At 43.9% G+C, this 13,707-nt stretch overlaps 1 protein-coding gene across 3 annotated transcripts in view; it reads left to right on the top strand.

Annotated features, from left to right (window-relative positions):
• The window catches only part of LARP4 (La ribonucleoprotein domain family member 4), a 51,348-nt gene that overhangs the window by 21,373 nt on the left and 16,268 nt on the right, over window positions 1–13,707 (top strand). For 2 of the 3 annotated variants that reach the window (XM_030554912.1, XM_030554910.1), the window contains exons 6-10: window positions 1,384–1,487; window positions 3,487–3,597; window positions 5,858–5,911; window positions 6,693–6,902; window positions 9,288–9,391. In XM_030554912.1, coding sequence (XP_030410772.1) covers window positions 1,384–1,487; window positions 3,487–3,597; window positions 5,858–5,911; window positions 6,693–6,902; window positions 9,288–9,391 — 583 coding nt within the window. The remainder of the gene's footprint in view (window positions 1–1,383; window positions 1,488–3,486; window positions 3,598–5,857; window positions 5,912–6,692; window positions 6,903–9,287; window positions 9,392–13,707) is intronic. The other variant, XM_030554911.1, reaches the window with a different exon arrangement.

Genomic DNA, 13,707 nt, shown 5'->3' with positions numbered 1-13,707 from the left:
GCAGTATCCATTTCCTTTTGATGTGTCCATGTAACATTGAGCTATGTTCACATTGATGGAATAATAGATCATTTAAGCTCTTGCACTCTATCACTTCCCCCTTCCCCACCCGCTCACAAGTGGAGAAATGCCTACACTTAAGATTTCTCTCATTATTGACTGGTAATTCAAACATCTGTCTCTTGTTACCAGCCAAAGACACAGATTTTACAAGATTTGTTTTATCAGGCTCCTGGAACTTTCTCCCTTCACATGTAAGTGTGAAATTCAAAAACGTCAGCTCTTCCTGATGCATGTCTGATGCCAAGAAAAACCCCTAAAATTAATTTCTGTTCAATTGGGAGCGTGTTTTTTCTGATTCATTCAAAAGTACTGAGCATCCACAACTTGCATTTGATCTAGGGAGCTGCAAGTGCTTAGTGCCTTTGAATATTAGGAAAATGTGTATATTGCATTGTGTAGTGCACGTGTAAATGAATTCATGACTCCAGATGATTCAAAAACTCATCATTCAGTTACTCAAATTATCCACCAATATCTGCCGAGAAGCAGGGTTGATATGTGATCGCTATTTAAAAAAAAAGCTGAATAACATTTTTTTAGCTACAGTTCATGGTCTTACAATACAAGATTAGTTACATGATTTCCATTGTTAATATTGAGAATACACTCTGGTTGCCCATAGCAGTCAGTACAGACCTTGTGGTGCCAAAAGACCTGCTCACTTCACTGTACGAGAAGTGCAGATTTATTCCCTTAGTGGTATTTGTTTCTGAACTGAACAATATGAATGGAGACAGTCACCTATTATAAAAATAAAGTTCAGTGCCAGTTGGGGAAAATACTGCTTTTGGTGAAAGCTTAAACGCCTAACTACCAAATATGATTTGAAAATTTAGGTTTTACTTTGACTTTTCACACACCTCTGCCTCTTACCTATTGAGACTGAGATTCAGCACAGTTTTAGACTTGTTTTGTCTATAATCTCTACAGGTAACTAAAGAGATGTCAGGATCTCTTACAGTATATGTAGGCAATGAAACAGTCATGTTTCTTCCCAAATTCAAAGCACACTTTACAGTCCGTCTCATGCTCATTTGCCACTGTTGTGTTTTTTGATATTTGAATTCTAAACAGTTTCAGAATTTGAAACGTTCTTCCCTTTTGTCCCTTACTTGGCTACTCTGAGGAAAGGCTTCTGAATTGTTGTTTCAATATGTATACACGGACCAAGTTGTGAAAAATTAGATCCTAACCAAAGGAGATCCTTAATGCCTGCAAATATGTCAAAATATTAATTGATTTGAATCTTGTTGCTGACTGTTCTGTGTGTATTGCAGCGAGTCTTACAGCTACTGATGTCCAATTGTATCTTAATTTTAGCTTCCTCTATGGTACAAGTAGATGAGAGAGGGGAGAAAGTAAGACCAAACCATAAGCGATGCATTATTATTCTTCGTGAGATCCCTGAAACAACACCTACAGAGGTAAAAAATAATCTCATGGTTTACAGTAAGTATATTGGGACTTGAAAACATAGCTCTTTTTGTTGCAGCTTGAAGCAATGTGCTTTTTAGAAAACTGATTGGCAACTTAAGTTGTAGATAAAATTTAATTCAACTGAGTGATATTTCTTATAAACAGCTTCTTGTCTTTTCTTTCTTGAAGCAATGTGAAATCCAAAGACCATCCCTCTTTCCACTGATGTTCTTTTCCATTATGTTGTTAACACGGTAAAATGCTCTTTTGTTACATGAAATCTGTTCTCTTCCACTGAAGACTATGGAGTTATCTGAGCTCATGTGGAAGGCAGGTTGAATTGGTTTCCTTTCAGATCCAAAAGTGAGAAATCAGTCCAGAGAATAACTTGGATTTCAGGCAAAAATTTTCACAGCAGGCACTTTGCATTAAGTCAGAGGGTTGTTTTGGCAGATACAAACATTAATAAACATTTCTTATTCACTGTGATCCAGTTTGAGCCAAGCTCATTATGATGATAGAAAGAGGATAATAAAATGCCTGCTGATATTTGGCTGACAGAGCTGTTAGTTAATGAATTTTTTAAAGAAAATTTTAGAGCTGTAATTTGAGGCATTTGTGTAGTGGTACTTTAAATTAGCAATACTAATGCAATTCTAGATGAACAGATTTGTCCTTGTAAATCCCTGAAGTCTGTTGCTCCTTTTAAAAGCTGTAACCCATTGTGACACCAGCAACTTCTTGCAAAACTGTTACTTTTCTGGAAGTTAAGAATCTTGCTTCAGAAGGACCTCTGTCAAAGTAATCTGGCTAACTTGAAGCCACAGTGGATGAGGCAGTATCTTTTATTGGATCAGCTACTGTTGGTGAGTTAGACAAGCTTGTGAGCCACACAAAGCTCTTCTTCAGGTCAGGGAAAGGTACTCCAACTGAGCATCACAGCTAAATGCAAGGTGGAAAAGATGATTTAGCATAAGTAGTTAACGCATATTCTAAGGGACCATTCAAGGTAGAGGACATTGCATACAACTCGAAGCCAGTTATTCATAAAGCTTCCTTGCCAGCTTAATGCTGCAATATCTTCTTTTATCCCATGGTCCCCTCGCCAAAAAGCCCACTATTTTTTGTTTTGTTTTTTAATCTGTGTAGCTCATGAGTGCAAGACTGATGTTATTCTCTTAGAGAACTCCACAGATGTACTTGTCATATAGGTAGAAATCTCAAAGAATTAAACTTTCTAAAGTCAGCTTTGGGAATGTACCTATATGCATGTCTGATATTGAAGAAAACTCCGTGTTGCATAACAAAACCTAAGATTGTGTTGTGCTCTGACATAGACCTGCCTGCTTACCGTTTCCTTCCTACGCAGATTGGCAAGGCTTGAGTGCTGCTGCATCAGCTGCATATTCAGCCCCCTGGGATGGGTGATAGAATCCTTGTAAGAGACACTTTCTGCTGATTAAGAGCAGTTCTGAAGGGCATTAGTGGGGATCTCAGTGTTTGGAAGTGGAAAATGTTATCTGGGAGAATGCATGAATCAGGACATAAACCAACATATCCATGTAGTATCTCATAGACTCATAGAATGTCAGAGTTGGAAGGGACCTCAGGAGGTCATCTAGTCCAACTCCCTGCTCAAAGCAGGACCAATACCCCAGACAGATTTTTGCCCCAGATCCCTAAGTGGCCCCCTCAAGAATTGAACTCAGAACCCCAGGTTTAGCAGGCCAATGCTCAAACCACTGAGCTATCCCTCCCCCCAAATATACCAACGTTTTAATGTTTGTATCTTCAGCTGGACTAGTGCCAATCTAGTAATGAGAGAGTGAACGTGGGAGTTATGCTTCAGCTAGGAGGTTGGACATATTCCTGGCTACAGGATGAGCCTTCAGTAACTCAGGATGTAGAACAAAAACTTCCCCTGGTGGGGAGTGGACGTTAAATCTCCCAGTTGGTTTGCAATGATAGTTTTGGAGACCCAGTCCTAACAAGTTTCCTTTTCTTCAGGAGGTTAAGGCGCTGTTTAAAAACGAAAACTGTCCCAAAGTGATAAGCTGTGAGTTTGCTCACAATAACAACTGGTACATTACATTCCAGTCAGATACTGATGCACAACAGGTAAGACTCCATTCAATTTGAAGGCAATCTCTATCCTTTAATTGAACCTTCCCTGTTATTCTTGGGAACAGCACATCTGGTGCATGATAAAATACATGCCAGAAGGGAGAGTTAATTTAATATATTAATGTATGCAGCCATAGGGGGCAGGTTATATGGGCTCGAGGTGCCCGGGCTCCAGCAATATTCAGGGCTGGGGGCCATGCTTCAGCAATATTTGGAGCTGGGTCTCTCCCCCGGCCCTGCCTGGATTGGGCCCCGGCCCCCGTGGGCCTCCCCCCGTGTCCCTGCCTGGAGCAGGTCCCAGCCCCCGCCTGCCACCCCTCCCCCTGCATGTTCCCCCCGCCGCATCCCTGCTCGACAAAAAGCAGTGTGCGCCTCTCCCCTGCCTGCTTGTGCTCCCGGCAGAACTGCCGTCTGCTGCCGCAGGGTCCTAGTGCCCGCCATTCACTAATGGCAAGGCAGGCTGCGCTTACCCTGTGCTTCTGCCCTAGCCCTGAGACTCTCCAACACCCTAAACCCTTCATCCCCCCCCCCCAATCCTCTGCTCCAGCCCTGAGCCCTCATCCCTCCGCACTCTAATCCTCATTCCCAGCCAGAGCCCTCATCCCCCCATCCTAATCCTCTACCCAAGCCCTGAGCCTCCCCACATCATGAACCCCTCATCCCCAGCCCTCATCCCCCCGCACTTTGATCCTCTGCCCCAGCTCTGAGCCCTTCCCCGCAGCATGAACCTATCATCCTCAGCCAGAGCCCTCATCCACCCGCACCCATATCCTCTGCCCCAGCCCTGAGCCCAGTCTTGCATCATGAATCCCTCATCTTCAGCCCCACAGCCGTCACCCCTGCACTCCCTTCTATCCCCAAACTCCCTCCCAGAGCATGCACCCCCACCCCCAGCCCAAAGCCTGCACCCCTCACCCCCTCCTGCACACCACCCTCTGCCCCAGCCCAGATCCTGCACCCAGCACCCAAACTCCATCTCAAAGCCTGCACCCCTCCTGCACCTAATCCCCAGCCCAGGACCTGCATCCCAGACCTCCCTCCCCCCTAAACCCCTCCCAGAGCCTTAGGCAGGTGGGGGCGGAGTTGGGGGGGCGGGTCCTGGGCACCACCAAAATTTCTACAAATTTGCCACCCATGTATGCAGCACCTATTGCCTGGAGAGCTAGGAGCTTATTTACAAAGTTGAATTCAGTTTAACTGATAGAGAAATTCAGGTGATTAGGGATGACTGCTCTTCTTGGACTACATTTCTGCTCTGTTCCTCTTTTACCATGTGTGCTGCTTCTATTTGGTCTCTTACTACTCTTGACAAATAATAGTGTCTAGTTAATGGAAATGTTGTTGGATACTGGATCTAGTATCCTGTATCTGAAATGCTGGCTTTGTTTAAACTAGAGCTAGTTGAAAGGGAGAACAATCTACATGGGCATCACATTAATTTCTGTAGTTCTTCCAGTTGCACTGTTGGGACAAATGGGTACAATTGGACTTTTATAGAAAGCTGAAGAGTAATACATGTATTCTTTCTGTTGAAAACTCTCTTCTCAAATGCACATCCTGCTGCAGTCACCACAACTAAACCTTGCAGTTTTGTGCTACTGCATGAGAATCTGAAAGCAAAACTGTATCGAAATTTCCTGAACAGGAAAATGAAACTGAAGCTTTTTTCATTGAACAAGCAGAGAAGTGAGCAGTTTTTAAAAAAAGGCCAAATCAGTGTCCCTGTAAATAACTTGATGGGCAATGATTTTTTTTTTTTTTTTTGCTGCCATAGGAAAAACTAGGTGTTTTGCAGTGAAGGCAACATAATATTACAAACCAGGGTTTGTCTTAGTACAAATTCTCCCTTTTGGTGTGGTTTCTCAGTGTCACACTCAAATATTGAAATGCCATTGCAGTGGCATACTTAAGGCAAGCACTCTTCTGTTTAACCCTTGCAACAGAGATCAAATATTTACTCTTTGATAGCAACATGATATGGTCATGTCTGTGTTAGGATTTAAGAAAGATGGTTCAAGGCAGGAAGATGTGTGCGCTAACACATTGCAGCTTGGTTTGCATGAGGAACCACAAACTGATGCTCTGAATAACACAATCGCTTTTCCTCTTGTAAAATTTGTCATAAACTTATCAATATATAATGCCACTTGAATTCAGGCCTAGCTATGTTTATATTAGTCAGTTTCTAAAGACTGTCTTTGAAGTGCAGTTTTACCAAAATGATCTTTCAGTAAATGTATTTTTATGTACACAGGCATTTAAATATTTAAGGGAAGAAGTAAAAACCTTTCAGGGCAAGCCAATAATGGTAAGACTCTTTTTATTTAATACGAGTATGGGGAGATTTCAGGAAAAAATCTTAGATCTTTTTCTTTGGCCAGCACTGTAAACTTATTAAAAATTAGTTTTGGGTTGCAAGCCGTTCTTCTATAGGATACTAGCTTGAACCCAATTTAAGTGTGTGTGGTGAGTGATCCCAAGTGCAATTTCTACTCTGTGTGTGTGTGTGTGTGTGTGTGTACGTGTACGTGTACGTGTACGTGTACGCACTTCAAGCTTCCAGACTGGCATCCTTGTCTGTAAGACTCAGCAGAGGGAGTAAGGACTTTGATTCCCTTCATTTTGTAGAGCTCGCTCCTCTAGAATGACATTTAGACAACCTGGCTGTGCAGTGTGGGGGAAGCTTGCCCTGCCTGCTGCTCTTGGTCCTTTACCTAATCTGCTGAGAAGTGAGGACTTCAGTTCCTACGGTTGTCAATCTGGCATCTTCCACAGCACTGACTTTTGCTTAAATTCTGAGTTAGTCTCGGATTATAGACCAGTTATTGCCACAGAAGGCAACATAAAGTTTAAAGCTTTGAGTGATCCATTGGTTTAAGATACCCACCCTTTATTTTAGCACTTTATTGTAAGAAGGGATAACCAACACTGCAACATAGTCTGTCACACAAAGTTTATGCTTGTAGTCAGCAGTTAACCTAGTTTTTCCTTACTTACATTATAATAAAAATAAGAGAGAGAAAAAACTCATGTCTTTCCTCTTGCTCTCCCCATATGGCACACGTAACTTGGTTTGATCTCTCTTACAGGCAAGGATAAAAGCCATCAACACATTTTTTGCTAAAAATGGCTACCGGGTAGTGGATTCCAGTGTGTATACTCAGCCAGTTCAAACACAAGCACAGTTTGCCTCACCACTGTTTATGCAGCCTGTATATAGTCCTCAGCAGTACTCTATTTACAGTCTTGTGCCTCCGACTTGGTCTCCAAACCCTGCACCTTACTTTGAAACACCACTGGTAAGTAACTGCTGCCAATTTTCATAAAATGGGAGGGTTTTTGTTATCAACACTGATGGGGAATACATTAGGAATATTGTCCCAAAATCTACTCTGAGAGCTTGAGTAACAAATTGGCTTGTGTTGATTGGGTTGACCTCTGAGTCTTGCAAGAGACATGAGTCTGGTCACTGCTTCCATGTGTTTGTGGATTACTGACTGTTGGCTTCAGCTGGTGATGGTCCAGATCCAATAAGATAAGCCTCTAAAAGGCACCCTGTCCTATCACCAGCATCAGTTAAATCTCAGGGGCCTCTGGTGTAAACTCAGTTTATCCCAAGCAAACCTGGGGAGGTGGAGAGAGATTTTCTTGCCACTTCTTGGACAAAAAGATCATGAGACTGAAGAGGCTTTACAAACTATAGACCAGGGGCCGGCAACCTTTCAGAAGCGGTGTGTCGAATCTTCATTTATTCACTCTAATTTAAGGTTTTGCGTGCCGGTAATACATTTTAACATTTTTTAGAAGTCTCTCTGTATAAGTCTATATAGTATATAACTAAACTAGTGTTGTATTGTAAAATAAACAAGGTTTTCAAAATGTTTAAGAAGCTTCATTTAAAATGAAAATGATCTTATGCCGCCAGCCCGCTGCTGGTCTGGGGTTCTGTTCACCTAGGCCAGCAGCGGACTGAGCGAGGCCTGCGGCCGGGACCCTGGCTGGCAAGGGTCCAGCAGCCAGAACCCCAGACCAGCAGCGGACTATGCGGGGCCAGCAGTCAGGATCCAGAGGGCCGGAGGTGGGCTGGAGTCGGGGCTGGGGGCTGGAGGTGTCAGGGCAGAGAGGGGGCTGGGTATGGGTGGGGGTGCCAGAGTCAGGGCTACGGTTGGGGGGTGGGGGGGATGAAGGAGTCAAGCAGAGGGCTGGGTGTGTATGAAGGAGGTACAGGGCTCAGGGCAGGGTCCTGAGTGGTTTGCGGGGCTCAGGGCAGAGGGCATGGTGTGTGTGTGGGGGGGAGGCTCGGGGGTCAGGGCACAGAGGAGAGGGCTGGGTGACTGCCCCCCTAAGAACTCCCAACCCCACTGCTCCTTGTCCCCTGACTACCAGCTCCTGGAACCCTTGCCCCCCCCAGGACCCCACCCCCTATCTAAGCCTACCTGTTCCTTGTCCACAGACTGGACCCTACCCCCTAGCTGTCCCCTGACTGCCCCGACCCTTATCCACACCTCCATCCCCAAACAGACCCCCAGGACTCCCATGGCCCATCGAACCGCCCCCTGACAGGACCCCCAGAACTCCTGACCCATCCAACCCCTCCACTCACCGGCCCCAACCCCTCTCCACACCCCTGCCTCCTGACAGGACCCCCAAACTCCCAACTCATACAACCCCACCAGCTCCTTGTCCCCTGACCACCCCCTCCAGAGACCTCCCACCCTAACTGCCCCCACCCCAGGACCCTCCTTGCTCCCAGTCCCCTGACTACCCTGACCCCTATCCACCCGCTGCCCCCTCACAAACCCCTGGACTCCAGTGCCCCATCCAACCCCCCCGCTCCCTGACTGCCCCCCCCCCCAGAGACCCCCCCCGGGATCTCACCCCCCATCCAATCCACCCTGTTCCCTGTCCCCTGACTGCTCCCACCCCTTATCCAACCCCCCAGCCCTGGGCCCTTTACCTTGAGGCTCCACACAGAGCCAGACACGCTGCTCCGCGGGAGCACACAGCCCCGGCCCTCAGAGCGCTGTGCGCGGCCGCGGCATGGCTCCAGTTGAGTAGGGAGTGTGTATGCCTCCCCGTGGAGCCAAACGCTGCCTCGCAGGAGTGCACAGCCCCAACCTCCAGAGCACTGCATGCGGCAGCAGGGCTCCAGGGGAGGGGAGAAGGCGAGGGAGGGGGCGGCAGCTTGCTGCGCTCGGCCGGGGAGTGCAGACCCCGCAGCTTGCTGTGCCAGGAGAGTGGGGCCATTTGCCCACCCCGTGTGCACGGCTATGCTTCTGCTCCCTGCCCCCATGGGGGGAGCAGAGGGCAGAGGAGAGCAGGCCGGGCTGGGCAGGATTTTTAATGGCATGCTGAAGTCCTGGCAGGCTCCAGTGTGCCATTAAAAATTGGCTCACGTGCCGTCTTTTGCACGTGTGCCATAGGTTGCTGACCCCTGCTGTAGACCTAGGGAGAAGTGTGGTTTTTTTTGTTTGTTCGTTCTTTTTTTTTTTTTTAAGAATGAGGGATTGTAAGAATGGCATGTGATGTCACAGGGTTGAGGTATAAAACATTCTGGATAAAGCCGTGAGTTAAGTTGATGTCAGCAGTACAGGAAAGGGCCAAACAACCATGAGCATCTTTTCTTTTATCTTTAGATTTGGTTCAACTCTTGACAGCCTGATATTCTTGTCTCTGTATTGCAGGCCCCTTTTCCTAATGGTGGATTCGTGAATGGCTTTAATTCACCAGGATCATATAAGATGAATGCTGCTTCCTTGAGCATAGGTCGCCCATTCCATAGAAACCGGTAAGAGAAAAAATCAGGAAGCTGGCTGTGATGTTAGAATTTGCAGTTTCCAGAACTTTAATGAGTCGTCAAGGAATGCTTAGTGCCAAGGGCGTAATGCTTTGTAGTTGATCTAAATCATTTTCCACCTAGATTTAGAGATCAAGGAGACTTTTTTTTGAAACTAAATTTAGCATAAAATCCAGGCCAACGTTCGTGAGGCCATACAATAACAAATCTGTGTATGCTAGAGAGAACAAAGGTAAGGACTCACCTGAAAGCTTCAAAGAGGTTACCATTAAGAGGCACATAAGTCTGAAACCAAGATAGCTTCCTCTTAAAAACTGGTGCTTCTAACTCATGGCTGCCTTATTTCCTAAACAGAAACTCCCACAAGACAAATTCAGCTTCTGTAGTGAGACTAACATTGTGGAGCCACTCACCTTGTACAACTTCAGAGATGCAGGCTCTTACTATTAGATAAATTCAGCATTCAGCAATTTTATCACTGTAATTCATTACCACGTCAGTCTCTCTCCTGATATAATTTTAGAGTGAACTCAAATACATTCATTTGCAGAGGAGGAAAACAACCTTGTGTGTCATTGGAGCAATGCTCTGTAATTACAAAAGACTATAGTACTCTTGCCTTGTGTGGGTGGAAACTTTTATTTGCAGGCTTTCCTACTGAATGCAGCAAGCAGGCTGATGAGCACAGTAATCGCTTTTGTGTTTGAGACTTCACTTGACAACCGCTTGCGCTGTAAACATTTGGTAATGAAGTTAAAGTTCATGGCCATAAATTGATGTGATCAGTGGAGGATGGACTTTGAAATTGGGTCTTCAGGAGCAGAGTGAAATGTTTATTGCTTCATTTGGGACAAGCAAGGCAGCTAAATTTAGAAAGAGAATTTTTTCTAATGGGGGCAGATCCTGCACAACTGCCACTGAGCTGTGTTAGAGCTGTGCCTGTTTATCAGCGTCCCGTTGATTATTAAAACTTAAATGGAGCATTTTTATAGGATTTCTTGTGTTTGTAGCCCTAGATTTTTTGACTGTTGTCCAGCCCAGCTAGTATGTACAGTAAGAGTAAAAACCTTGTAGATGGGCAAGTATATCCACTTCCTAATTACCAAATGGAAGTAATCCACATAATTTTTGCCTTTTGAAACTGTGCTCTTTGTCCTTCAATCTTGAGTCAGCCTCCATTCTAGGCTGGCAGCCAAAGCAACCCTATCAGATCCTCTTGGGGCAAGCCCCCTTGTGATTCCTTGGAGGAAAGATTTAAGTATACTTGGCATCAGCACTGTGCAATCATAATCACATAAAATCATAGAAGTGTAGAACTGGAAGGGACCTCATGAGTCCATCTAGTCCAATCCCCTGCACTCAAGCAGCACTGCATAATAACTAGACCACTCCTGACATATGTTTCTCTATCCTGTCCTTAAAAACCTCCAATAAGGGAGATGTACAACCTAAATCTCCCTTCCTGCAATTTAAGCCCATTGCTTCTTGTCCTGTCCTCTGAAGTTAACAAGAACAATTTTTCACCCTCCTCCTTATAACAATCTTTGATGTACTTGAAAACTTTTATGTCCTCCTCTTCTCTTCTCCAGGCTAAATAAACCAAATTTCAATCTTTCCTCAAAGGTAATGTTTTCTCTGACTTAACTTGAGATATCCAGCCCTCAAAGAAGGAGGGGGATATCTCAAGAGGACAAGTGCTTCTCTCTCTCATTTTGGCTGTTGACCAAAGGGACTGGTCCATATAGTTGAAGGAGACATATCTCCTTATTTAGACCTTCTTATTCTATTAATCAAAGGTTCCCTAAGTTCACCATCAGCCCCTGTTCTTAAGGCTTTTGAGACAGAAGTTCTGTCCTGAATCTTCGCAAAGCATAGTGTAAACTTTTACTATTAGATAAGTCATCTAATTTCTTACTGAGTCCAGGGTTGGCCAGAAGCCATTCCAAATAATATAATGGCTCTAGATAAGAGCTCCATATCCATTGGTGACAAGAAGTTACAACACATGCTTACTCCTAGGTAGCTCCTGCTTTATTGTGGGAATTCTATTGCATGATGGAGTCTCTGGAAGAGAAACTCCCTTCAGAACAGTAGGAATTGTAAAGGGTTAAGACTCTCTTAAATGAGAGTCTCTACTGTAATAAACCTTTTGTTTAGTAGAGAAACATAGTTGAGTTATTTGAGCTCCTTTCTTCTCCACAAATGGAGCTCTGATTTTTCAAGGTAGTAGCAAGATGGAGGTAGCTTTATTGCGCACACAGTGGAATCTGGTTCCAAACACGTTTTGTCTAGGATGTGCTCTAGCCTTCCCTACATCGGTGTTATCTTAGTGTGAAGCTTTCTTTATGCCATTGCAACTTTAAAACCTGTTTCCAGGATTTCAAATGTTATATTTAAGGAGGATAGCGGAAGCCTCTGAGAAATATTCCCTCTCAGCTGGGATGCTAGCAAGATAAGTGAGATGTTGGCCCAGTGATGATCAAATATCGCGCTCAGAGAGAACAGGTCTAACATTCAAAAGTCTGGGCATCTCTCATTTCATGCTCACTCTCCTTGCTCACTTTCTTACTGCTTCCTTTCTTCTCTTTGCTTTCTCCTATCTTCTGCACTTTTCTCCTGTACTTTTCATTCTTCTGCCCAGACCAAGATTATGTGGCCTTCTCAATGACAGGTGAGATTATGAGATCTGAGGGCTGACTTTTCCTTCACTTTGAATGAGTTTAAAAAATGGCAGACTTAAGTGACTTAACTAAGATCTGCTTTCTATGCCTATTGTAGATGCTAAAACCTATTAAGTGCTCTAGCAGCCTCACTGCCAATGAACATTTATTTCATGTTGTCCATGTACCAGTTTAATTTTACATGTCCCAAGCAGCAGGGATTCCTCTCTTTCCCTGAACTGTCCCTAACTGGTATGTAAAAGATGCTCTGTATACTTTTTTGTTTTAAATGTGACATGTCAAGGAGTTCCTTAAAGTCTCAGCCCTCCTTGGTAATTGGTATGCTTTTTAAAAGTTCATGTTCTTTTTTTATGCCTCTTCAGCATGGGCCTGTGAAATGTGTTGGAATAGACCAGATGGATTAGCAAATGGTGGGAGACTTTTTTTTTTTTTTTTTTTTCCTGTTGTAATATAGGGTTTCAGTCTGGAAAGGACTGAGACCTGCTGATACATTAGATGTAAATTTTTCAATCTTCTATATTTTTAATACTGTGTATGTCTCTTCCCCCCCCTTCAGTTTGCGCAATAAACAACTTTCACTCTTTCTAGGCTGCTTCACGAATTCTTGTGATAGCACAGTGTAGTAGTGTTTGGGTTGCAGAAGAATCTTTAGAATTGAAGGAAATAGAATTTAACATTTGTACAGGAGTCCACATTAGATTGATACCAGTGGTTCCTTCTGGGCTTAAATTTTATGAATCTGACCAGACAATGTTTAATCATTGAATCAAAAAATGATAAACTCTTCTATTTTTAAAAATATAAATAAATAAAATCACTGAGCCTAAACTGATTGTCACTTTAAGTCTCTTTGCCTCTGCCTCATTTTGTTGATGGAGAAAAGCTACTTACTGGGGGGCTTAGGATTGTTTCATAAAGTTTGTTGGAGGTAAGAAATACTAGGCGATCTCTGTTCAACATGACTACTCTTCTCCTTCAATCCCAGAAAACTTCCTCCAGGGAGAAGGTAACATGCTGCTTCCCCTGTATAGCTTTTTGTCCTGTGGGCTAACCTTAATTTATCTCATCATGTGGGTAGTCGCTAGTCTAGTCTAATATTAAATATTGGCTGTTTTTTCTTTAAAGTTTAAATCAATCACATTTATTTGGGCCTGAAATGTTGCAACATGTGTGCAGGAGTGAAAGGTTCACACCCTGTGACAAACTCCCAAATTGTTGTCAGACTTAATCAACTTCCTTGTCTTGTGGATGTGAGGACAGTAGCATGAGAATGACATTGTCAAGGTAGGCTGGGCTTCAGAACAATGAGAAAATTGTTCTTCCAAACATGGTTTGCTGAGGTGTAAAATGAAGGGTGGATGACTTTTCTGATATACTTCCTGCATTTGAGAGCCAAAGAGGCACCTTCCTAACCATTAGATCAACCAAGCTGTGCAGGAGCCATCCAAAGGAAGTAGTGGCAAAATTGTGTCATTTGTCACTTAAAATGGCATTGGAAGATATAGTATAGAGCACAGGGAAGAATCTTGCACCATCTGGATTAGATTACTAATCTGTCTGTCTCTCATTTCTGGTTCCATGGTTTGCTATTAGCAGATGGTAACTTGCTGAAGACATTTTGGTTCC

This window comes from Gopherus evgoodei, chromosome 3 (genome assembly GCF_007399415.2).
Source record: "Gopherus evgoodei ecotype Sinaloan lineage chromosome 3, rGopEvg1_v1.p, whole genome shotgun sequence".
Taxonomy (NCBI): Eukaryota; Metazoa; Chordata; order Testudines; family Testudinidae; genus Gopherus; species Gopherus evgoodei.
Note: the sequence above shows the minus strand (reverse complement) of the source record. Positions and strands in the feature narration are given on the sequence as shown.